Source organism: Chinchilla lanigera, unplaced genomic scaffold, assembly GCF_000276665.1.
Source record: "Chinchilla lanigera isolate Chin_1 unplaced genomic scaffold, ChiLan1.0 scaffold00036, whole genome shotgun sequence".
Classification (NCBI taxonomy): Eukaryota; Metazoa; Chordata; class Mammalia; order Rodentia; family Chinchillidae; genus Chinchilla; species Chinchilla lanigera.
In genome coordinates this window covers 11,569,079-11,592,669 of record NW_004955437.1, presented here as the reverse complement: position 1 = coordinate 11,592,669, position 23,591 = coordinate 11,569,079, and the positions used below count along the sequence as shown (strand labels likewise).

At 46.8% G+C, this 23,591-nt stretch overlaps 2 protein-coding genes across 6 annotated transcripts in view; one reads left to right on the top strand and one right to left on the bottom strand.

Moving 5' to 3' along the window:
* Positions 1-3,505: 3,505 nt before the first annotated feature.
* Ankrd66 (ankyrin repeat domain 66) lies at positions 3,506-13,708 on the bottom strand. The gene is made up of 5 exons (XM_013517100.1): positions 13,605-13,708; positions 9,687-9,855; positions 9,043-9,180; positions 7,722-7,950; positions 3,506-4,515 (listed from the first exon to the last, which is right to left on the bottom strand). The coding sequence occupies exons 2-5, from the start codon at positions 9,847-9,849 to the stop codon at positions 4,215-4,217; spliced, it is 831 nt and encodes a 276-aa protein (XP_013372554.1). The 5' UTR covers positions 9,850-9,855; positions 13,605-13,708; the 3' UTR covers positions 3,506-4,214.
* Positions 13,709-14,727: 1,019 nt separating this feature from the next.
* The window catches only part of Pla2g7 (phospholipase A2, group VII (platelet-activating factor acetylhydrolase, plasma)), a 43,692-nt gene continuing 34,828 nt past the window's right edge, over positions 14,728-23,591 (top strand). For all 5 annotated transcript variants that reach the window (XM_005389865.2, XM_005389864.2, XM_013517097.1 and 2 more), the window contains exon 1: positions 14,728-15,023. The gene's annotated coding sequence lies outside the window, so the exon portion shown is untranslated. The remainder of the gene's footprint in view (positions 15,024-23,591) is intronic.

Below are 23,591 nucleotides of genomic sequence, written 5' to 3'. Positions count from 1 at the left end.
CCCTACTTTTCCTGTTGTTCAGGTTTGCCCCTGGTGACCTCTGAGTAGTGCTACTTAGTCTCGGGTTTTCCAACAGTTTTTGATTTATATCTAGTTATCCCCGTTCTCAGACATGGGCATTTGTGTCATTTGATGGCCGACCGTCTGATCCAGTGTCTCCTTGCAGTTCAGGGCACATGCGTGACCTGACTCCAGTTGCACTGGTGTGGCAATCCCAGTCCGTGGACCTATGTCCCCAGGTAATTTAGGGTACAGGTATAGTTCAGACACAAACTGCAGGATCTGCAGTTTGTGAACCACCTGAATTTATGTTTCCAGTCTGATCAGGATACATACAGGAACCAGATGCAGCCCAGATGGGTATCAGTCACAGACTTTCCCAGCCTTCAACTGGCTAGGGGGTCTGGGCAAAGGCAAAGCTCAGACTTGCACCTGGGGTCAGTGCCTTTTGGAGCACTCGCTCACTGGGCACAGGGCGTGCAGGGTTGAGTCTGTTTGCCCCGCCCGCAGCCAGAGAAGTTCCTGGGGCTTGGGCAGCAGGGTCCTGATGTGCGCGCTCTGCCCTCAAGGTGTAGCTGGGAAATACCTGGCTCTCTCTGTGAGTTTCAGCTGGGAACCGTGGTGGTGTGGGTGAGCACAGACTCGAGCCAAGGGGTCCAGATGCTTCCGGAACACTGGCTCTCTCGGGGCAGGGTGTGAGGGGCTGAGAGTCCATTCACCCCACCCGCAGCCAGAGAAGTTCCTGGGGCTTCCCGCTTTTTTAAAAAATATGAGTTAAGTAAGCACTGATTCCTTCCCTGTTAATGTCTATGTCACCCATGTAAAATGTACACATTTTCGTGTACATTAGTCATGTAACCAGACCATAACCAAGATAAAGAACCCCCATGTGGCCCGAAACCACTTTACCTGCGCCTCTTTGGAGTCCACCATTCCTCCACCCCAGTGTCTGGCAATGACTAATCTGTTTTGTAGCCTGGTTGCCGATTTCCAGAGTGTCACATAAGTGGCTCCCACAGTATGTAACCTTCAGAGTGTGGCATCCTTACACTTGGTGTAATGCGCTTCAGTTTCTTCATCCAGCTGACCAAGATTGACTTTCACAGCTGTAGTGAAAGACCCTCTCATATGGGGCTGGATTTGACTATGCTTGGCTAAGCACTTTGGCATCTGTGTTCATGAGGAATATTTGTGGTTTTGTTGTGACGTCTTTGTCTGACTTTGTTATCCAAGTAATAAGATGTGTAGAGAAGTGTCTCTTCCTCTTCCGATCTGGGAGGGGACATGTATAATCCATATACTTTGCAAGCTATAAACCTGTGTCCCAGGAAGTTAACTTCAGCTCTGAGGCCTCTCAGAAGGGAGCCAACTTCAGGTCCAGCATATGGTGAGCATCTCCTCTGGGGTCTCTGATGGACCACCAAGTTCCCTCCCTGGGATGAGCTGATGCTTCTGAGTGAGCACTTTCATTGCATATCGGGTACACTGAAGGTGGAGAAAAAGAATAGCCACAACTGAAACTGCATGCCCTGCCCCTGGATGGAGGCCATTGTGCTGAGTACTGGACATGCTTGGTCTCATTTCACCCTCACCATGGCCGCTGATGCAGGCACTGGATCACCCCAGTCTACAGATGGAGAAACTGAAAACTCAGGCAAGCTGCCCACTCACAGGGCCTGTAGAGTTTGTGCTCCATCCATGTCTGGGGGGGGGGGCCAAGAGAAGCCACTGCATCTCCCAGAATTTCAATGTGTGGTGTCAGCTAGAGATGAGGATGCCTGCCCTTCAGGTGTGCTGTGCAGGTTGGATCTAATCACAGGTAAGGTGCTGAGGGAGTGTCTATTGCACCAACTACTTCACACAGGGAAGCTCCCATGGAACCCTCTTTCTCCTGTCCTCACTCTCTGTGTAGAACCTTGAGGGAAAGACTACGTCTCCTACCACCTCCATGAAAGTAAGTACAAAGGAGGGCAGCAGAAGGATAGAAGGGGACTACCAGGTCACAGCACAGAGGCCCATTGGGGAGACTGTCCCTCTCACAGTCTTCCTTGCCAATGGAGGACAGGCTATTCTCCACACCATAAAGCTAGGCAAGGATGACTCATTCTCACCAGACCTGTGAAGAGCATTGTCCCTGGATCCCCTTGAAATTCCCAGGGGAAACTGAGCTCCCTTCCATAGTGGAGCCATGGCCATGTGTGGATCAGTTGGAGAGTTCTAGCTCACAGCCACCCATGAGGGGAGGGAGGTTTGGCATGGTTCATAGAGGAGAATAAAGCCTAGGTCAGCATGACTCCTGAACCTATCATATTAAAATAGTGTCCTTAGAAAAAGTCTGGTTGCAAAGAAAAGTGTTAGTTTAATGTACTCACAAGTGAAATATTATCGTGAAAACAGTATTTCACAGATTCCTGAGTAAGGAGCCAAAAGTGGGAACTAGAAAGCTGTGTGTCTCTCTCTATCTGTTTATCTCCTCCTCCCATCCATCTCTTGCCTCAATTTCCCCTCCTCTCTGTAGAATACCCCTCTACACTCCTTCTGCCTGGTGGTAGAATCAACCTCTCCATTGTTCCAACATTAACTGTTGCTGTCCCAGCCTCTCACAAAATCTTCTTTCCTAGTTCCCAGGAGAAGAATCTTGCAGGCCAGCTGGAGTCAGTGTCTTCCAGAGTTTGTGCTGTGGGTATCAGAACCAATGTGACCTGCAGGAACCATCCATGAACTCCAAGGTGTGGAGAAGGAGGATCAGTGCTGGGGGCCGGGGTGTTAGAAAGGGCATCCTCTACCTCCATATTGCTTTCCTAAACTAAAGCATTATTTACTTTAGAAAATTCAAACCAGTTCAGATCAACCCTTCCCTGAATTAGCAGAAGCAGTCATTGATGGATGGATGTTTGGTAGCTGAAGACACTGGTTTAGAGAATTTAATAAAGCTAGAACATGGAAGAGCCAATGGAAATAAACGAGTCTGGACCTGTCTTCCGGCAGAAGCTATAAGTATGGTCTGAATTCAAGAGCAGGGCTATTGGTGAGTGAAAATGCAGTGCAGGCCACCGAGATAATTTTAAACATTGCAGCAGTCTCTCTTTTTTTTTAATTTGTAAAGTTTCTTTATTCGTACATGTTTACATTCCTTGTGGGAACTGGTGCATAATATATAATGTGTGTATAATACATCTAATTCCTTTTTATTCCCTTTCTCTGCCTGATACACCCATCTCTTGATCCTTTTCTTTTCTTATTCTTTTTTCTTTTTTTTGTACATATGTGCAGTTACAATGTTTCCATTTCTTGTGTGGAGTTGGCACACATGCATGACCCATCTTAATCCCTTTTCTCACTCCCTTCCTGCTTTTCCCTCTCCCTCCACATCTTGGTTCCCTTCCCACTTGAGAAAGATTTATCTCCCTGCTTCCTATGACCTTTTATTTTTCTATTTATTTATACCTTGGGTCTCTCATATAAGAGAAACCATGCTTTTAAAAATGAAAAGAAAGAGATAAAATTCATTTTGATAATAAATTTTATTCAGCCCTACAGTAGCTATAGTATTAGCAACAAATCAATATTAAACATTATTATAGAGACATTTTGCATGTTCTTGCATGAAGTGTTCACAATCCAATGTGTGTTTTATACCTTAACTTAGCTGTTATATTTTTTATCGGAATTATTTAATCTGTATTTAAGTTTTCACAAATGTATAGTTGAAACTGTAGAGGGAATCGAACTCAGGACCTTATGCTTGTCAGGCAGGCACCGTGCCACACTGCTGTATCCCCTGCCCGAAACCATAGGCTTAACCACAGGTTCCACTCCTTCCCATTCTCTCTCATTAGTTGCATGGGATGGAACTCAGCGGTCCTGGGTTCGGCTCTTCCGTACTGACCTGGTCTCTGCCCAGCTCTTCCTCCTGTGCAGAGGTGACTGGGGTCAAAGTGTCTGTGTGGGCTTGTGGCGCCCACCCCATGAAGGAATCAGAGATGCAGGTGTCCACGTCCTGGCCTCGTCTGTGTGACAACAGGCAAGTTTTTATGGACTAATTGATCAGAGGATGTTGGAGATTTTTAAGTTTTTGCTTTTACGGCCACCCCTCTTCAGATAAACTTTTTGTTCCCCCAATTCCCATCATTAGAGTGGGGCAGGGGTGGTCAGGAGGCCTCCATTGCAGGAGACACACACAGGCAGCTGACGGCGGGTGCCTGTCCATCCCCCTAGCGACAGGTGGCTTCAGCTGTGCTGCTGGGCTGCAGAAAGTCACTTCTGCTAGGCCCCTGGGTAACATGGGGTGCCCTGTGACCCCTGGTGTGGGCCAAGGGGTCCTTGGAAGGCAGAAGACCCCGCTCCTGGGTGTCACCAAGCTGGGTCCCCCAGTGGCCTCTTCTCCTCTGGCGGGTGCTTGGTGCTGCGGACCGAAGTGAACGCTGCAGCCGGGACTTCCCAGCATCCCAGTCAGGGTCGTGCTCATCCTGGGGGAGCCCGGCCAGGCGGTGGGCGCGACACTGCGGCTCAGCCCTGGGGACAAAGGGGTATGAGTGGGGGCTTTACAGAGGGCCTGGAGGGAAGGGGAGACTGAGTCAGCGCATGTCCACAGTCGCCCCGGAGCGTTAGACAACAAGGACGCTGCTTGCATGACAGCAGTGAGGAAGATGTGACCCCAGAGAGGTGTTAATACAGACTCAGACCAGCTGGAACCCAGGGAGGTGTTAGTAGACTGACTCAATGACAGCTTAAAGCAGGGGCTGCTCCTTCCTCAAGTACAGTTACTTGCGTGTTTCTAGTGCAAGAAGTCACAAGACTGAGCTTGAGAAATCTGTATAGAAATCATGGGAGGAGGTAGGGGCAGGAAAACTAAGACAGTAGCGGGAGAGGAGGACTAGAGTTTTGGAAACATCCATGCGGAATTAATGGTGGGAAGGTGTGATTGAGAAGAGGAGGTTGGTTTAGCAATGGCAGCTTCCCAGGAGTGTAGGTGAGAGCGTTTCAGTACTAAGATCTGGAAGACATCTGGAGAAGGGGAAGAAGCAGACATCGCACTTCCAGGGGCTCAGAAGCATAGGGACGGAGAGGAAGACAGCAGGTCAAGAGGGGCCTATAACTGTTTGTTTCATAAGATCCATTTGAACAAGTTCATGGATCAAGAGGAAGTAAAGGCAGGGTATAATAACCCAAAAATACAGAGAAAGAGTAAAAATGCACAAATACTACAGCAAGGGTGGCCTGATATAAAGGTCCACGTGGCAGGGTACCACTTCTCAAGGAGGAGGGGTGGGGGCTGTGCAGGGTCTGTAAGTCGAGGTATAGAAAGCCGTGTGCCCCTCGCCTCAAGAAGATGACCCAGGAGAAGCAGGCTGAAGTGTGGCTGGGGCTTGAGACGGCTGCTGAGCAAGCAGGACAGGAAGAAACAGCTGCCCTGCTCTGAAGCCAGAGAGCAGACATCTTAAGCCTTCTGGCACTACTCATCTGCTTTTTTTTTTTGTCTTTTTGAGACAGGGTCTTGCTATGCAGTTTGGGCTGGCCTTGAGCTCATTTCATAGCCCAGGCTGGTCTCAAACTCACAATGATCCTCCTGCCTCAGCCTCCCATGTGCTGGGATTACAGGCGTGCACCACCACACCCGGCTCATTTGCTTTTTTGTGGGATTTCTCTGGGTGATCAAACATAGGAGTGGAGAATATAGAGATTCACCCCAGGTTGGGATTCTGGGGTATACACAACAGAATGGTAAAGGGCTGGAAAGAAGTGAACCTTGGAAGAAAGTAGAAGTCATGAGTCATTGTGTCCAGAGGGAGTTGGTGAAACCTGCAGGAGGTGAGAGATCAAGAGAGAAAACAGGTATTGACAATCAAAGAACAGGAGTAGGACCTGACAGGATGAAGGAAGGATGGTCATACGGTGGTGTGTTAGAATTCTGAAAGCACAGGGAACAAGGTCTCGTGTTGTGGACGTCCACAGTGCACGGAGGTCACCAAGCATAGGCAGGGGTCAGAGACCAGGGAGAGGGGACTCTGCGATCAGCACTCAGGTTCTGCGTCCTAACTCCCAGGTCTGTAATATGGATGTTTTTAGTGGGTGATATCACCCTTAAGAGAAGTCTTCGATTACTTCTACAGACAACTGATTTTATTATAGGCAAAGACTTTACTGGTTTAACTTTCTTTCTTTCTTTCTTTTTTGTTTTTGTTTTTTTGTTTTTTTGTTTTTTTGAAACAGGGTCTCACTATGCAGTGTAGGCTGGCCTTGCACTCACTGTGTAAAAGGCAAAAGATTTATACAATCTGAAGAGAAACCAGAGTATCGTGTGTAGCCAAGGCTGGCCTCAAACTCACAGGGATCCTCCTGTCTCAGCCTCCTAAGTGCTGGGATCATGGGAGTGCAGCACCACACTCGGCTTTAACTTTCTGACAATAACTGCATTTTCAATCTAATCTTAGGAGGGAGTCACTGTCACCTTCACCCCATAACACACTGCCCCAGTGATGGATTTGGTGTCTCTCCAACCTTGTTTCCAAGCAGTAAACCCCACACTCTCATATTCAACTTTTACTTGGATGAGTTACTTGCTGACTCAATGGAATTATAGATTGATACGTTGTATTTTTGTCCTTTTTAGAGAGATGACTGTTATATCTATAACTGGGACTTTGATTGTTTAGATATAAATGCCCCCCAAAAGTCTCATCTGGGGTTTTTAGGAGAGGATTGGACCATAGGAGTATTAAACGTATCACTGGATGAATCCAGCAATGAGTTTACAGTTGGATGTGTGTTAGGAGGTGGGGCCTGGTCAGAAGAGGTGGGTCACTGAAGCACGGCTTAGGAGACTGTGTCTCTCTTTCTGCCTCCTGGCTGCTGTGACCTGAGCAGCTATCTTCCATGAGACCCTTCTGCCATGTTGACTGCACCTTCAAGCTGGTCAACAATGGACTGAATTCTCTGAAACCCTAAGCCACCATGTTAAGTTTCTTCTTAAATTGTGCATGTCATGTATTTTGTCCCAGGGATGGGATACCTGGTTTGTATAGGTACCTGGCTTGTACCTGGCTCATACATAATGAGTTCAATTGCTGGACTGAGGAAAAAGTTAGGAATGCCAGCTAGATAAATTCTTATCTTGGTGTCTTTATCTTGGTGTCTAGATAAACATAGAAGCTTTAAAAGCTAGATAAGTCTTAAAAGTAGAAGTCTAATTCATCTGTCTCATTTTTTTGTTTGTTTGGTTTTTTTTTCCAGTACCAGGAATTGAACTCAGGACCTTGTGTTTGCCAGGCAGGCGCTAACCCTAACCCTGAGCTAAATCTCCAGCCCCCTATCTGTCTCATTTTAAATATGAGGAAATTGAGGGCTGGGAGAAGTGGCTTCACTTGTATAAGATCATGCAGCAAGCTCAGATATAGCTTGAGGTCACTGACGGAACCCTTCAAGAAGGGATTGTTAATCCCGGACTATGATACATCCTCAAACTTCTTGTCCCAATTCTTTTAACAGATATAAGTTTCGTAATAACCTAAAACAACAGGTCATTATAGTTTTCACCCCAAACTGCTCATTTCAGTGAAAAACTAATAAAAATAACTCCATTTAAAAGCTAGTAACAAACAGTAGTCAGTTGGTTGAATTTCCTCATTTCATCATCGTGACCAGAAATGACTGGATTGGGAAGATCTCGGCCACAGGCAGTGCTTCTCATTCTTGCCGGAGTTGGGGAGAGATAGACTTACATCTCCAGGAAGGCCACGCAGGCACTCTGCCCATAGATCTGCGCGATCCTCTTGGGTGTGTCCCCGAAGAAGTCGGGGGCATCGATGGCAGCATGCAGGGCATGAAGGACCTTGAGGACCCCCAGGTGACCCGACTCAGCTGCAAAGTGAGCTGGGGTCCAACCAACATCTGTGACCAGGCAGGGCCTGGCTCCGTGCTCCAGCAGGAGATGCAGCACCTCCATGTGCCCTTGGGGGAACGAGGAAGGACAGGGTGAAGCGGAGGAAAGTGTCCCTTGTGGCCCAAGGTCAGGTCCAGCCCGACAGCACAAGAAGGGGCCGACAGTAGCCGCTGAGGTGTCTCTTCATTGTTCACTTGTGTTCCTTCTCCTTCTCACTGTCCTACCAGAGCCTCCTTCGTGCCTGAGTGCTGTCCTCACCTGACCTGAGTCCCTCAGTTCCTCCTGAACTTCTCTTGCCTGTCCCTGTCCCCTTCCCATCTAGATGCTCCCTCCCACCCACCCATAGTAGTATCAATAAGATACTCCCTCAGCAATCTCAATGCTCTTTTCCAAAACAAACATTTTAAAGCCCACTGCCCTTGTTGCTACACAGCTGGAGGGCCCAGGCTTGCTAACCAGGGGATTGTGGGTTCAGATCCTCACAGTATCGCTACCTAGCAAGGGTCACCACGGGCAAGGAGCATCATCGGTAGCTCAGAGTCTTCCTCTGCAGAAGGAGAGATGCTACCGCTTGTTCACTGAATACTTGCAGGGTGCCAGTGAGGTCACAGGCATAAAGCACCGAGCAGAGAGCCCCACACAGAGCAAATGCTCCCTAACAAGGGTACAGCCACCAATCCTTTGTACTTGGATTTTGCAAATTTCCCAAGAAAGCCTTATGTCATCGGTCTTGCTTTCTGTGGACGCATTCTCACACAGGAGTCAAAGCAAATATTTACGAAGCAAAGCTGGCCACAGCGCTTTGCTGCTGATCATTCTTTGGTGGTGTCCTGGTGCCAGGCCTTCAACAAGCCCAGCCTGAGTCCATGCCTGTCTTCCTCCCATCCTCCTGTCCTCCCATCCTAGGGCAGGCTGTGTGGGCCGTGGGGAACCCACAATGAGACAAGAAGTTTTCCCCTTTTCCGTGTTGCTCTGCTTCCACCGTGGACAAGCAGATAAACTACCAGTTTTGACGGAGAGCAGACTACCCCAGGCATTGTAAAATGTGTGATAAAAAAATGCAACAATGTTTAAACGAAAATGTAAAAATTCATTACAGTAAAAGATACATTACCAGGAATCCTCCCCAAAACACTCTCTCTCACTTTGAGCAAACTTACCCCATGGTGTGGTTCTTTTCACATGTGAAAGCACTTCTGGAAGTCCTCTTTCCTGAGTGTCTTTACCAGTTGTGATCAATATTATGGTTAATGCAGCTGCTGCATGCCACCAGAACTGGCATTGTGTGACTTCCGGCTCTTCCGCAAGGTCAAAATAACCAGGAAAGGGAAACATTTCGAATCAATTCAAGACATCAAGGCAGCCGGGACAGTGCAACTACATACACTCCTGAAAGAGGACTCCAGAGCTGCTGCAGAACATGGCAAGGGCAATGGGATGAGTGTGTTCAAAGCACAGGGAAAGATTTGGAGGGGAATTAAAGGCAGTGTGTCTTCTACTGTGATAAATTTTAAAAATTTAAGCCTTCACTGTATCTTTACATCACACTACGTATACTGACACTCTTCTTGGGCACCCGCCGCGGGACCAGAGTGGCACAGCTTCTCTTGTCATATAGGAGAATAAACCGAGGCCGAGACAGTAAACAACGTGCCCAAGGTGCTATGCCAGCACACGGCCATGTTGGGGTTGACCTGCCCCACCTGGCTCCAGGGAAATTTTCTGTCCCCGCCCCACAGCAGATGGGGACCACATGGGTGGGGGCCAAAGAACAACGGACTCCGCCTTGGTACCAACTGCTCACCTCTGATTGCAGCCCAGTGCAGTGGGGTCCGGTCGTTCCAGTCCGCGTCCTTGTGATTCGGGTTGCAGAGGCCTTTCTTCAGAAGCCGTTTCACTGCGCCGTAGTCCCCCACAGCCACGGCTTGGTGGAGTCTTGTCATGTCTGACATCTTGGTCAGTTCCATGACAAACTGCAGGGGAGACCCTCCATTTAGGAAATTCTATGGCAACGCTTGATTCCTTGCCAGGGTTGCACAGATCTGTGTGAGCGGGGCATGGTGGCACACACCTGTAATCCCAGCTACTTGGGAGGCTGAGGCAGGAAGATTAGAAATTAGAGTCCAGCCTGGGCAACGTAGTGACTTAGAGAGGCACCGTTTTAAAATAAAAACAAAAAGAGCTGGGGTTGTAACTCAGTGCGAAGGCCATGGGTGCAATCCCCAGTACAGCCCCCCACAAACAAAAAAAAGAAAATAGGAATGGGGACAGAGGCTACCTGAGCTGCAGCCTCTGGGGACATTGCTGATCTCAAGGCTCAAGCTGAGGTCTCAAGAAGGCTTAACCTCAGACTACTGAATCTGAAATACTTGGTGAGGGCAGAGATCCTCTTCATATAAGCCACTCTCGGGTCTGTCCTGTTAAATTTCAAGGACACCCAGAGAGGTCAAGAGACAGGGCCATAAGTGCTCAGGGGACAGGAAGAAAACTTTCACCAGACTGGGAATTAAGAGACCTCAACGCCCCCTGCAAAGGTTACATGGGAGTCATATTGGTGACTGACACAGGAGGATCCCAAATGTAGGCAAGGATAAGGAGTCTCCAGTGTAGACCAAGGATCCACAGTTGTTTGTGCAAAGAGACAAAGAACTAATATGTTTATGCCAAGAGGCAAAATCAAAGCTATTACACAGAACCTGAAAACAATATCTACACAGGAGGCCAAGCCTTGCCTACCCTCCCTGATGACCTGGGTGCTTCCTTCCCTGGGCTCAACTGGGGGTGTTCTGGGGCACAGAGAACCAGCCTGGGGGAGAGGCTTGGCCAGCCGGTAGGCAGCATCATTCTCTGCCGTGGTGCTCCCCAGGTCTCCCAGAGAGGCTGGCCACTCACTCTGGCAGCTGGCTAGGGGACGGGGGTTCCTGGGGTTTCAGGGCCCAGCCTAGTCAGGAGGAGCCAGGTCTGGCTGTGGAGATAGATGCCGCTTGCTGGTCTCTCCAGCTCCTGTGGGGAGGCTGTGTACCTGGAAGCTGGCTCTGTAGATCTGGGATGGGGTCCAAGATCCTGCATGTGTAACAAGCAGCTCTGGATCCTTCTCCATACTGGGGTAACAGTGTGTCTCTAAACTTAACCCTAACCCTCACCCTAATAAGGCAGACGGCTTAGTTATGTAGTGATTGACAGGCAGTTAGAAAGGGACAAGGCCCAAGATAGAGTCAGAATAGAGATGAGGCAAGCCAGGCCTGTGGTCAAGGGCTGTGTCCATAGAAACCAGACCCCAAGACAGAAGCACCAGGGCCTGACTTGTGAGCACAGCCAGAGATAAATAGCAGCTCAAAGCTGTGCTCTAACTAATACCATCTGGTCTATTAAGCCAAACAGCACAACAAACACACAGATTCATCGTAACAAACATGTTGAAACAATGTAACAAGCATGTAGCTAAATGACCAAAACACTCGGATGCTCACTCCTATCCCTTCCAGAAATGTCTTGATTCTTCTCTGCTCTACTCCGCCTTGTTACATACCTTGTTTTCCTACTAGATCAGTATTAGCTAAGTGAAAGCATTTGTAAAACTATAGGTTGATTATGGTTTGACCCAAACTAACTTGTAATGTGATTTTACAGTTTCAAAACCTCCTAGACAAAGAGCCCCAGTAGAAACCCACTTTAAGTTCCCCTCCTGCTTCTCAGGAGGATTCTCTAATGAAATTTTCCTTCCATTCATCTGCTTTGTTCTCAAGTCCATTCTTTGGCTTTGTGAGACAGGAACTTGACACATCTAACCAGTTAGAAATTAGCTGTAACCCTAACCCTAACCCTAACCCTAACCCTAACCCTAACCCTAACCCTAACCCTAACCCTAACCCTAACCCTAACCTCAACGTCTCGACCTCAGTCTAAAGGATTATTTATTACACATGTGCCATGAAGTAACCATAAAATGGCACCAACTGGGCTTTACTTTTTACATTTCCTTTAAGGAAAAAACCCTTATCCTAGAGGATTTGATCAGGCATAAAATGGTAAACAAAAGTACCAGTGTTTCTAATCTGCAGATGCCACTGGAAGCAAAAGTGCCGCTCTAATCAGCGTCTGCATCCTCTTTCCTGGTCTCGCATGGCACCTGCGTCCAGGCTGAGGCTTCCCCCAACCGCGCATGACCACATTTGAGTTTGTACCAAGAAGATTGTTCAACTTCCTATGGATGAGTTGCAATTCAACTAAAAGTTGCCATTGGGCAGCAAAATGTATTTCCAAGAACTTGAAAAGTGGATCCTAAAAAAATATAGAAATTTGAAGGATTCAGAATAGCCAAAAATACTTTTAAAAGAACAAAGTTGGAGGACTCTGCTTCCTGATTTCAACTCACGTGACAGGACAGTTCAATGGGAAAGAGGAGCCTTCAACAGATGGTATTGGGACCACAAAATATTTACACACAAAGGAGGAAGGTGGTTCTCCACCTCACAAAGATTTGTTACTGTGCTCCCCTCTGAGATGGTACTGAGCCTTATATTTAGTTGTGACCCATTTGAGTTAATTTTTATATATGGAACCCTTGTTAAAAGCAACTGAGAATTAATGTAAGCATTCACTCTTAGCTTTCCATTCTATTCCATTGAATTCTTGTACTAGCACTACCACAATTGTTTCCTTGCAGTACTAGACAGAATCTAGGATCTCCCACAAGCTAGACAAGTGCCTCATCACTGAGCTATATCCCAAGCTCTTTCTAAATTTTATTTTGAGAAAAAATATTGCTAAGTTGCCCAGACTAATTTTAAACTTGGACTCCTCCTGCCTCCTTTTCCAAGTAGCTGGGATTACAAGCATGTGCAACCATGCCAAGCTAGAGTAACTCTATCATCTTGGTTACTATAGTAAGTTTTTACATTGAAAAGTATGAATCTCCCAAAGGGATATGTGTCCAATAGAACAAAAACATAGCCACACAAATATCTGCACATGAATATTCATAGAATCATTGTTCATTATAGGCAAAGAGTAGAAACATCTCAATCACCTACCCATAGATGAAAGGATAAGTAAAATGTGGAAAATCTGTATAATGAGTTATCATCTGGTGATTAGAAAGGAATGAAGTACTGGTATATACTTCATGGGTAAATCTTGAAACACACTAAGTGAATCATAGAAGACCACATAGTATGTACTTTCATTTATGTGAAATGCTCAGAAAAGGCAAATCAATGGAGGCAAAATGTAGGCTTTTTAGTTACCTAGAGCTGGGATGAGGGTCAGCATGGGGCATGATTGCTGGTAAGTACAGGGATTCTTTTGGGGATAATGCAATGTTTTTAAATTAGATTTTTCTGGGTAATAGTTTCACAACACTAAAATACTAAAGCCAGTGAACTGGTGTACTTGAAATGGATTTGACTTTATGGGGTATGACTTATATACAAATAAAGCTAGTTTTTAAAGAGGGACTTTCTAAAAGTCTTATTTGCATATTTATTTGCATATATTTGTTTGCATTTTTATTTTCATTTATGTTCACTAGCCTATCACTGACTACTGAAATTTAGCAAACACACTCCTTTACATCAATCTTTGTGAATTTAGTTACACACATTTCCGTCTTTCTGGTAGATGCACCTCAATTTACAGAGGAGTGAGTAACACAGGTTGTAATAAATATGAGTGTTCTGTAAATTCTGTAGTAATAAGGAAGGGATGTTAGAAAACCACTTACTGTGTATATGAAATCCAAGAGCTCTGCACCGGAGGCAGCCTTAGCCTGGACTCTTGTTGTGCTGACACCATGGAAACAGGTCCCGCCTTGCTCAAGAGAATCCGCCAATCAACATCAGCTCCCCCAAGAGTCAGGTGGGGTGAGGTCACTCCTCTGCTTCACATGGAACCCCTGCAGCAATTCCATCTTCTACTTTAACCCAAATGTGGAAGTTCTTCACAAATTCTTTCAAATAGCAACTGAAAAAAATTAAAAAGTAGCCAGTGGTTGTCAGCCATAGGCCTGGGAGGGAGATCAGCTACTCCTGTGTCACTTAAACCATGGAGACTGACTTTAGGGAGCAGTGGGGACAGCCTGGGCCCTTCACATTCAGAACCAGTGTGAGATTTTGGGCAAGCTCCTTAAGTTTGCAGTGCTGCTTTTTTCTTACAAACAAAAGGGAATTCTTACAGCTTTGCTTAGGGCTATAAAAAAAAAAAAGCTGAAATAATTCATAAAGCACCTGACAGGAGGTAGCTACTTAAAGAACAAAAGAACCATGACACATCCAGGCGTTGCTCAATGCCTCTGCTTGCCTCCGGAGCTCTAAGCAGACATCTCTATTTATGATGATGCCAATTTAGAACAACTCTTTCCCTCTCTCTCTCTCTCCTTGCTCCCTTTCTCTTGCTCCCTTCCCCATCCTTTCTTTTTCTTCCCTTTCCCCCTTCTCTTTCCCTCCCTTCATTTTTCTCCCTCCCTTTCCAGACATATTTATAAAATGTCCTCATACATGCCAGATGCTGTACTGGGCCCTGTAATGGACGAGACCCTCATTGGTCCTGTCTCCTTTAACCTTGTAGTCCAGAGAACACATACGATCATATTCAAGAAAACCATGTATGCATGTACACGAGCACTGTGGGTTGTCCGGAGCAATGGGGAGGATGATGACTGCCTGGGGAGCTGCTAATCCCGGCTGTCACCTTGCCTGTTTAAGAGACACCTGGCAAATGGGTGAGGTCACTCCTGGGTGTGTCTGTGAGGCTGCTCCTGGGGATGCCTGGCACGTGGCTCAGCTCACTGAGTGGGAAACCCGCCCTGAATGTGGGCGGTATCATCTGCCAGGCCAGAGGCCCTGATGGGGTAGAGCGGTGGAGGGGAGGGAAGCTCGTGCCTGCTGACACCAACCAGACCCTTCCGCAGCGGGCACATTTCTCCCTGCTGCTTTCACCCTTAGACAGAACACTCCAGATTCCTCAGCCTTTGAACACAGATTCGCACCAGCACCTGCCAGGGCCTCCCAGGTCTCAGCTTCAGACTGGGGCCGCATCCCTGTGCCTGCGTTCTGTAGCTTCCAGCTTCCTGAACACAGCGGCTACTGTTTTCCCCGGCTCTTGGCCTGCAGACACCAGCGTGGGACTGTCCAGCCTCTAACAGGTAAGCAGTCTACTAAACACCTCCTTCAGCACCCACTGGCGCTGGTCCTGGAGAAGGCTAACAGAGGAGGTGACGTTTCAGCTGAGATCTGGCATAGGAGAAGAATGCAGATTCTGAGCAGCTGGGGAGGGTTCCGGGTTATGAGTGTGGGGTGTGTAGGAGAGGTGAGTCTGGTGCAGGTGAGGGCGCCATCATCCAGAGCTTGCACGGGATGAGGAGTTGGATTTTGTCCCATGGACGGAGAGCAACACTGAAAGGTTTAACCAAGGAAAAGTAGAGAGCAACGTAAACTTCCTTCAGGAGGTCCTTTGGCTGCTGCTATTTGGAGAGGGGCTGAGAGGGCAAAGGAACTGAAAGCGGAACACTGAGGGGGAGGGGCTTTTGCAGAAGACAGCTGAGGGCGGGGACTGGTGGACTGTGGGATGGGAGAGGTGAGTGAGACCCGCGTTATTCAGTGGGAACATTGGCAGGAGGTGTTGGTGGGTTAGACGCGCGTAGTGAGGGAAGGAGCAGGCAGGGATGAGCCCCAAAGCTAAGAACAGGAGTTGAGGAAATGATGGGAGGCAGGCTGGGTAGCGGAAGAGCCTATGCATCCCAGGCACTATTTTGACCCAAGTTTGAGATACGGGGGAGATATCCAGATATCAAGTAAGAGTCCAGAGCACTGTGATTTTGGAGTTTAAATTGGACATTTAGAAATCACCAGTTGACAGGTGATACTTAAAGTTGTAAGAATGTATATGATAACCCGCGGACAGCATTACCAGCGGAGCCCCCAGCCTCCCACTCTGATGTCTGGTAGCAAAGAACTAGCAAAGGTTATTCCCACCAGGGGGCAGGGTGGGGAGCGCAGGAGGAGCGGCCATTAGAGAAACCGTAGTCAGCAAGCCAGAGAGAGGAGTTAGTGTGTCTGGTATGAACTAGAGGATCACAGGGAAGCCTGGCTCCACCAAAAGCTGTGTCCTCGCTTTGTAAGGTCTGTATCAGTTCCAGCATGGCTTACCTTCCCTGGAGGAGTATTTGCTGAGTTACTAGTACTAAAGCGTCAGGACTGAGGTCCCCAGGACAAGGAACAGAGGAGCCAGTTGGGAGCGACAGCTGTCGAGAGGCTGTGCTACGGCCATGAGCAAGCCGCACATGTCAGGGGTCCTGTCTCCTTCCATACCCGTGTCCCTGGCTCCTTCCCCGCACAAAAGGTCTCTACCAGCTCACTTCTCCCCAAGTCCGGAACTGGCCAGGCAGAGAGACCGCCCGAATGTCCTTCGAGTGTAGAGTGAGCTGCCTCCAGTATCTTAAAAAAAAAGAGCTGACTCCCCAAATGATCAAAATATTGTAGATATTCTTAATGTTAAAAAATTAAAATTTTCGCATCAACAGTACACAAAGCCACATAAAAACAGGTCAAAGTAATCCTGATCTTATAAAAATGTTATTTCTTTAGTCACTAAAGGTGTTAGGGTCTGCTAACAGGACACGCCATTGTGGGATGGAGGTATTCAGTGCTGTCAGAATGACCTTGTGACCAGCTGGATGAAAGAGTCTCTTGCCTGTCCCATGACAGGCCATGGGGACCGTGTCTGTGCCCATTCTTTGATCTGAGTCACATTAGCTCAGCATTGGGTATAAACTTCCTGGTTGGGATGACTTTCCTGGAACCTTTTCTCTGTAGAATCAAGGTCCTTTTTAGATCAGGAAGAGATTTGGGACAAAAACTCATTTCGTACGTGAAGACACTCAGAGCCACTGAATAAACTATGGACTTCAGTGGCACTGAGACTGTTCTGATTGTCTCTATCACATCTTCCACCCCCATCGGCCCCCAGCATCCCTTGGATGCCCAGGAACTGCAGGGCTGGGGACAAGGACATGTGCACCTAGTGCCTTTGCCACCTCCTCTCATACTCTCTGGTTGCTGCTGACTTGAGCTTGGAACACATGAGTTTATTCTATTCTTCCTCCAATTCTAAAGAAGGTGATAAAATAGCAAGCCACAGGGGCTTTGTTCTGAGCACTCTAGCACATGTGACCAGTCTGATCGTGGAGGTGCAGCTACTTTCCCTACTGCATAGACAGTACTGGAAGCTGAGGTACAGGGTAAGCAGGTCGCTTGCTGTAGCTGGACAGCTGCAGTGGCTTGGGTACAGGTCCTGGTCCTGTCTGCTGTGCCCTGCTGCCTCCTGAGGGCCAAGCAAGGCCACCAGCAAGCGTGAGTGAAGTCAGGGCGTCCTGCCTGGAAGTGTCACAGTGCCAACTCCAGTGCCTATGAAAGAGGCCAGGATGAGGTGGGCAGATGGCACCAAGCCCTGGAGGGTGAGCAGGAAACGGGTGACCTGTGGAATGCCCATGGAAAGCACCAGGCTCTGTCCTGGGTGTTCCCGGGATGTTATTCCGTCAGTCAGGCCTCAAGTGTAGGTTGTTTGCAAACAAGGAACTGAGGCCCAAGGGCTTATGCACCCTGAGACCAGCCCTCCCTACTTCCTGTTGAGAGTCTTAGGATGCTGAACAAACTCAGGGCTTGGCGGCAATGTGATCAGAGGCCTGACCCTAGGGAGGCTCCAGGCCTCTGCCTCAGATTAGGAAGCTAATGGGATCACTGGCAGTGTCCACAGAGCATCTACAGGAGCACTCAAGGCCCCCCAGCCAGGAAGGAAGCCCTGGGTTGACATCCTGGACTGTCCCTAAGGTCAGAGTGGAGAGGGTCTGTGCAATTCCAATGTTGTGCTGTGGGCACCCACTGCAGCTATAGACCTGTCAGAAGAGAGGTTTTTGAGTCCTTGCTTGGGGATTAGGATTCCCAAGTGTCCATGTTTCCTCCAAAGCAGAGTTATACCACCAAAGACCTTGCATGCAGAGATACAGCTGGGGCTTTCCTCTCTCTGTGCAGGGGAATGTGGATCTCCGTAGCTCTAGCACCTGACTCTTGCGGGGATTGGAGAAGGGTTCTGTATTACCCTCTTGGTATCTTGTGCCCCTTCTGCCTCCTATGTTCAGACATTCACCCTTTCCAGCCCCTTCTGTGGACCAGGGGATGTCCTGGCTCAACTGGCTGTACGTCTGTTCACACAAGCCAAAACGATCGTGGCTGTCTTTCCGGTATTCTTTTGTTTGAGGAATAGGATAGTGAATAAATAAAACCTAAGACTGCGTTAAGTGCTTGATCAGCATTAAAGCACCTTCAGTCCTTGCATAGGAGGAAGAGGTGTGTGGGCCTGTTCATTCACTCACCAGATCCACTCTGCAGCATCTTCACCTGAGGCTGCACTGTGGGGACAGCACCCTTGGGCTCTGGGGCCACTGTCTTCCTGTTGGGCCAGGGCAGTTTCCAACAGGAGCTTGTGGGCAGATGGAAAATGGGACTGAAGTACTTACGCCATGGCTTCCTTCCAGCTCGGCTAGTGTGGTCTGCTGGGAAGATCCCGGTCACAGCTTTCTGTGTTGCTCCTACAAACCCCGAGTGCTCGGGGCTCTCAAGACCATTCTCCCAGAGGGACCACACTCTCCCTAAATTTTGCTCCCACCACTGCCCACAGTCACTTTATTAAATACTCATCAAGTAATGCAGTCTGAGCATGCTACAGGCTTCCTGCCAGAATCTGGACCAAAAAAAAGTAAGCATCCTACACGCAAAGGGATCCAGCACATGAGATCCAGGGTGGCAGAAATGGAGTTGAATCTGGATCCCTAAAGGAAAAGGCAGCTGAGATCAGATGCTACAGAGACACTAAAGCCACATCAGGATCACAGGGCTTTATTCTTGCCAGGGTGCTATGGGAATGTTGACAATTTCCAGGAAGTAAAATGATTACAATTCATTGCTTTTGCAGAATGATTTTCCCACAAGAACACAGAATGTATTCTGGAGAGAAGGACACCATGCAGGAGGAATAGTTAGAAGCGAAAGAAAATGCATGTGCTGTGACCCAGGAAACCCATCTCTGGGCTTATATAACAAAGAAATAATTTAAAACATGCACGAAGATTAAACTCTCAGGTTATTCACTGACATGGCACCTCAAAAACCACCAGTTGTAAACAACCCAGATTTCCACAGTTAACAAAGAATAAGTTGTATATAGGTTTTTGAACTCAGGTCATCGATGTGAGTATACTGGCATGGCAAAAATACTAGTGTTATATTACAAAATGAAAATAGAACTTATATGTGGAGAAAAGCTTAAAAGAATGTGCATGGATTTAGCAAAACAGCACCATTTTTCCTATCATGAGAATGTCTGATTGTGTAAACAAATTTTATGACTACCAAGGATATAGGTTTTGAGGGCCTTAATTAAGAGGACACTCAGAGGAGTGAATGGATGACACTGTGGGTGTAGAAATAAACAACCCAACAGGCTGGTAAAGGAGGTGGGTGAGTGACTCAGTGCAGTGAGGGAAATCTGGATGCCCTGGACCTAGCGCAAGGCCACCTACAGCTGAACTGAGATCACAGAGATGTTACCAATGACAGGGCTAAGGAAAACATCCCTGCTTGGCAAAGGACACAACGGGTGCCGAATCCATACAAACAAGGCCCTTGCAACACCCACAGATCAAAAGTCTCGTAACTCAAGTGTGCAAAAGGCACCAGAAGGACGGTGGCTTAACCTGGCATTAGGAAATATGTTGTTCTCTTCAGGGTGTCAGGTCCTGAATGCAAGGTACCCACGGATGAATATAAAAGTAAGAAAAAAAGAAAACCAAGAGAGTCAAAATTCTGGGATCAAGGGCTTGCAGCCTCTCAGACTGCCGCGCCAAATACCAGTTGTAGCAACTCTTCATTCAGAAAGAACAAAAAAGCACCCGTGCAAAATGCAAGGATCTCAACCAATCTGGCAAGAAAAATAAGACGTGACTAATTAGCCATCATGTTATCATTCCTTAGAGTATATCTCAGCAAAGCAATCAGTGTTGACCCCAGGGTTTTCAATAGGTTTGCTAGACTTCCTCCAGAACCCAGCAATCAAGGCTTGGTCAGGCCTGAGGCAATATACAAAAGAGTAACTAAGAATGTCCTTTTCCACGGAAATACAATTTGCAATTGCCTACTTTTTTTTACTTAAGTTTATTGGTAAAATTTACATATAAATAATGATCACATTCATCGTATGGAATTTGTACCTGTACATTATATATCTTCATTGCTATTTTTTCTCATTCCCCTCCCATTCCTTCAATTCCTCTTCCCTTCTTATTTACAAAGCTTCCTTTTGATTTTATCCTTTTATCATTTTTTCCTTTCCCTTCCTTCTTCTCTCTCTCCCACCTCCCTAGTTCTCTTTCCCTTTTGAACAGTCCTTCCTATTTTACAATATATATTACACATTTGGTCCTTATTTACACTCTGTTTCTTACACCAGAGAGACAATGCCATATTTACACATGTGTGTTCAGGTTATTTCAGTTAAGGGTGTGGTCTCAAGGGTGTGGTCTCAAGGTTCATCCATTTACCTGGAAATGTCTCTTAAGTTTATCTTTTATGGATGAGTAATAATCCATTGTATAAACAGACCACATCTTCTTTATCCATTCCTTGGTTGATGGCTATGTGAGCTTTTCCCAAGATTTAGCTATTACAGATTGTGCTGTAATAAACATGGGTGTCCATATATTACTGTAGTATATTGCTTTTAATTCTTTCAGGAAGATACCAAGAAGAGAAATAGCCGTGTCAAATTGGACCTCTAATCTTAGTTTTTTGAGGAATATCCACACTGATTTCCTCAGTGGTTGTACCAGTCTACAATCCCACCAGTGAAAAAGGGTTGCTTTTTCCCCATAGCCCTGCCCCCATTTGTTATTATTTGATGTCCTGATAACAGCCATTCTTTCTGTGGTGAGATGGAATCTCAACGTTGTTTTAATTTGCTTCTCTCAAATAACCAGTGATATTGAACATTTTTTCATAACAGATTAGAAGATGCAGATATAACTCCAAACACACTTGACCACTTTCTCTTTGACAAATGGGCCAAACACATTCACTGGAAGAAAGACAGCCTCTTCAATAAATGGGGGTGTAAAACATGCCGAAGACTAAAATTAGACCCATATTGCTCACTGTGCACTAAACTAAAATCAAAATGGATCAAAAATATAAATATTAAAATAGAAATACTAAGTCTACTGAGAGGGAATAGATAGAACTCTTGAAGACACTGTTGTAGGCAAAGATTTCATTAACAAAATTCCGATCACACAGGCAGCCCAATGGCAGAGGTGATCACGTTGTTTCCCTGCTATAAACAGGGAAACCAAGGAGCTAAAAGGCTGCAGGACTTGCTCAAGGCCTTGGCATAGAGCAGGTGAATCTGAACTCATCCAGGTCTATCTGACCCTGACCTTGTCCCCGCTGTGTCCAGAAAAGCATGGGCAAGGTTTGTACTTCATGGTTAAAGGATTAGTGCAGGAGGTGACTGTCACAGGGGAACCTCACTTTGGATGGTCATTCTTCCCTTCTGTTCAGATTTCTAGCAATATGAATATATTGTACCTTAAGGAGAAAAAAAAAAATCTCTTTTTAAATCAACATCAATTCCCTCCTTTTCTTCGCCTTTGGCCAGTATGCTTTCCTGGTTTCTCGGTCCAGAATACCCTCTCCTTGGTCTCGGTTCTGGACTGGCTGGCAGATGTCACCAAGAAAGTGCATCACCACGTGTGGGACTCAGTGACTAAGGACGGCATACCAGCCATCCTGCACCCACCTCAGAAAGCTTCCCATGTCCTCACGAATATTCCCAGATTTTTACCCTCCTTCTTTTTCTTATACAAGATACATAACCATATTTCTTCTCTTCTCCATAAAATACCTTGAAAGTAGTAGTGTGTTTGCATCCTCATGTCTTCTGCTTCCTGCCTTCCTACTTATCGACCTGTGGCTTAGTGTGCTAATTCTAAAAGCCACCACCCTCTCCTGCTCACTAAACCCTAGAGAGCTCTGTCTTCTGTCCTGGACCACCCTGTTAATTAAACAGGTTAATCACAGTGGCCTTGAAAGCTCTTTACTCTTGGTTTCTGCAAGCATCTCTATTCCAATTTCCAACCTTGCTTTGACCAATCTTGGATCACTTCCCTTACTGACTCTTCCTTCTCCTACCTTCCCTGAACCTGGTGCTCATTTTGGGCTCTCTCTTCTGGATCCACACTTGCTTTCCACAAGCTCTCATTGCTTATTTCATACACGAATTGATATTTTCACCTCTTTCCCAGGTCTCAATGTTGAGCTTCAGGCTTGCACAGTTCACTTCCCGTGGGCTGGCTCCACCTGAGGTGTACTAACTGAGGCAGGAGACATTCCTGTTTTGCAATATTTGCTGAATAACGCAGTGTAAAGCCTTCCCACCAGGCCTGATGTCAAGCTCCCGACATGCCATGGCTTGAATGTCTCCTCCAGGATTCATGTTGAAATGCAATTGCCCTTGAACGGTATTAACAGGTGAGGCTTTTAAACCTGACTTAACCGGGACAGCACCACTCACATGAATGGCTTGATTCTGTCATCACTGATAAAAGGGAAGAGCTTGTCCTGATTCTCTATTTCTACCCAGCAGTACTTGTTTGCCCTTCTGCCATGCTATGACCCAATACCAGGCTCTCACCAGAAGCCAGGATCATGCTCTTGGACTTCCTAGCCTCCAGAGCCATGAACCAAATAAATTTAAATTGTTAATATTTATTCAGCCAAGTGTCATTACAGTTCCCACCCTGACTTCTTCAGTTCTTTCCTTTGTTATCTGTTTCCTGGTTCTTATCTCCTTCCTCACTGCTATGAGATAAACAACTTGTTTCACCACACCCTCTGCCATGATATCTGCTTCCCCATGGGCCTAAGGCAATGGAGCAGCTCATCATGGGCCAAAACCACTGAATCCCTCAGCTAAATAAACTTTCCTCCTGTCAGCTGCCCTCCTCAGGATTGGGTCACAGTGGTAAGTACTAACATATGCCTAAGCACACTGCCCTCTAGCGTTGCTCTCTGCTCCTCTCGTTGGAGCATGTTTCCCTAGAGTGCACGCGTGAGGGCATCCTTGACTCCTACACCATTCCCAGGCCAAGGATCTCCTGGCCTCGCTGCACTCAAATAGTGTTGCACACTATGGGAAGCTCTGTATATCGCTATTTCTTTATCTGCCAGGATATGGGCTGTGTTTTACTCTTCTGTGAATGGTACCTGATGTGAAGTAGGCGCCCATTCAACACTCGCCATATTAAAACTCACTGAATACATTATTGTAACCACATTCAAGATATTGACTGAAGCTAAAAATCCATCTTCATTTTCATGGAAGAGTAAAGAAGCACAGATATGCTGGTGGGAAAAGGAGAGAATGGAAGAGAAAAGAAAGAGCTCAACAAAGAATCAACTTACAAACACAAATCCATTATCTTCTTTTCCTTTACTACATAAAATTGGGGCATCTCCCACATTAGACTCACTTTGTAATGTCTGTCTGTGTTGACTGCTCCTTTTGGAGTAGGAAGAACATTCTTCATTAAGTCTACTTATTAGAAGGGGCTGGGAAGATAGCTCAGTGGCACAGTGCCTGCCTGGAAAGCACAAGGTCCTGAGTT

Bases quoted from the DNA above. Each gene is read 5' to 3' on its own strand.
- Ankrd66 (XM_013517100.1), bottom strand. From the start codon at position 9,849: ATGGAACTGACCAAGATGTCAGACATGACAAGACTCCACCAAGCCGTG. The intron at 9,181-9,686 runs GTGAGCAGTTGG...ACCTTGCGGAAG, and splicing joins GCACTGGGCTGCAATCAGAG to AGCCGGAAGTCACACAATGC. The intron at 4,516-7,721 runs GTAAGTCTATCT...CTTTGTCCCCAG, and splicing joins TGCGTGGCCTTCCTGGAGAT to GGCTGAGCCGCAGTGTCGCG.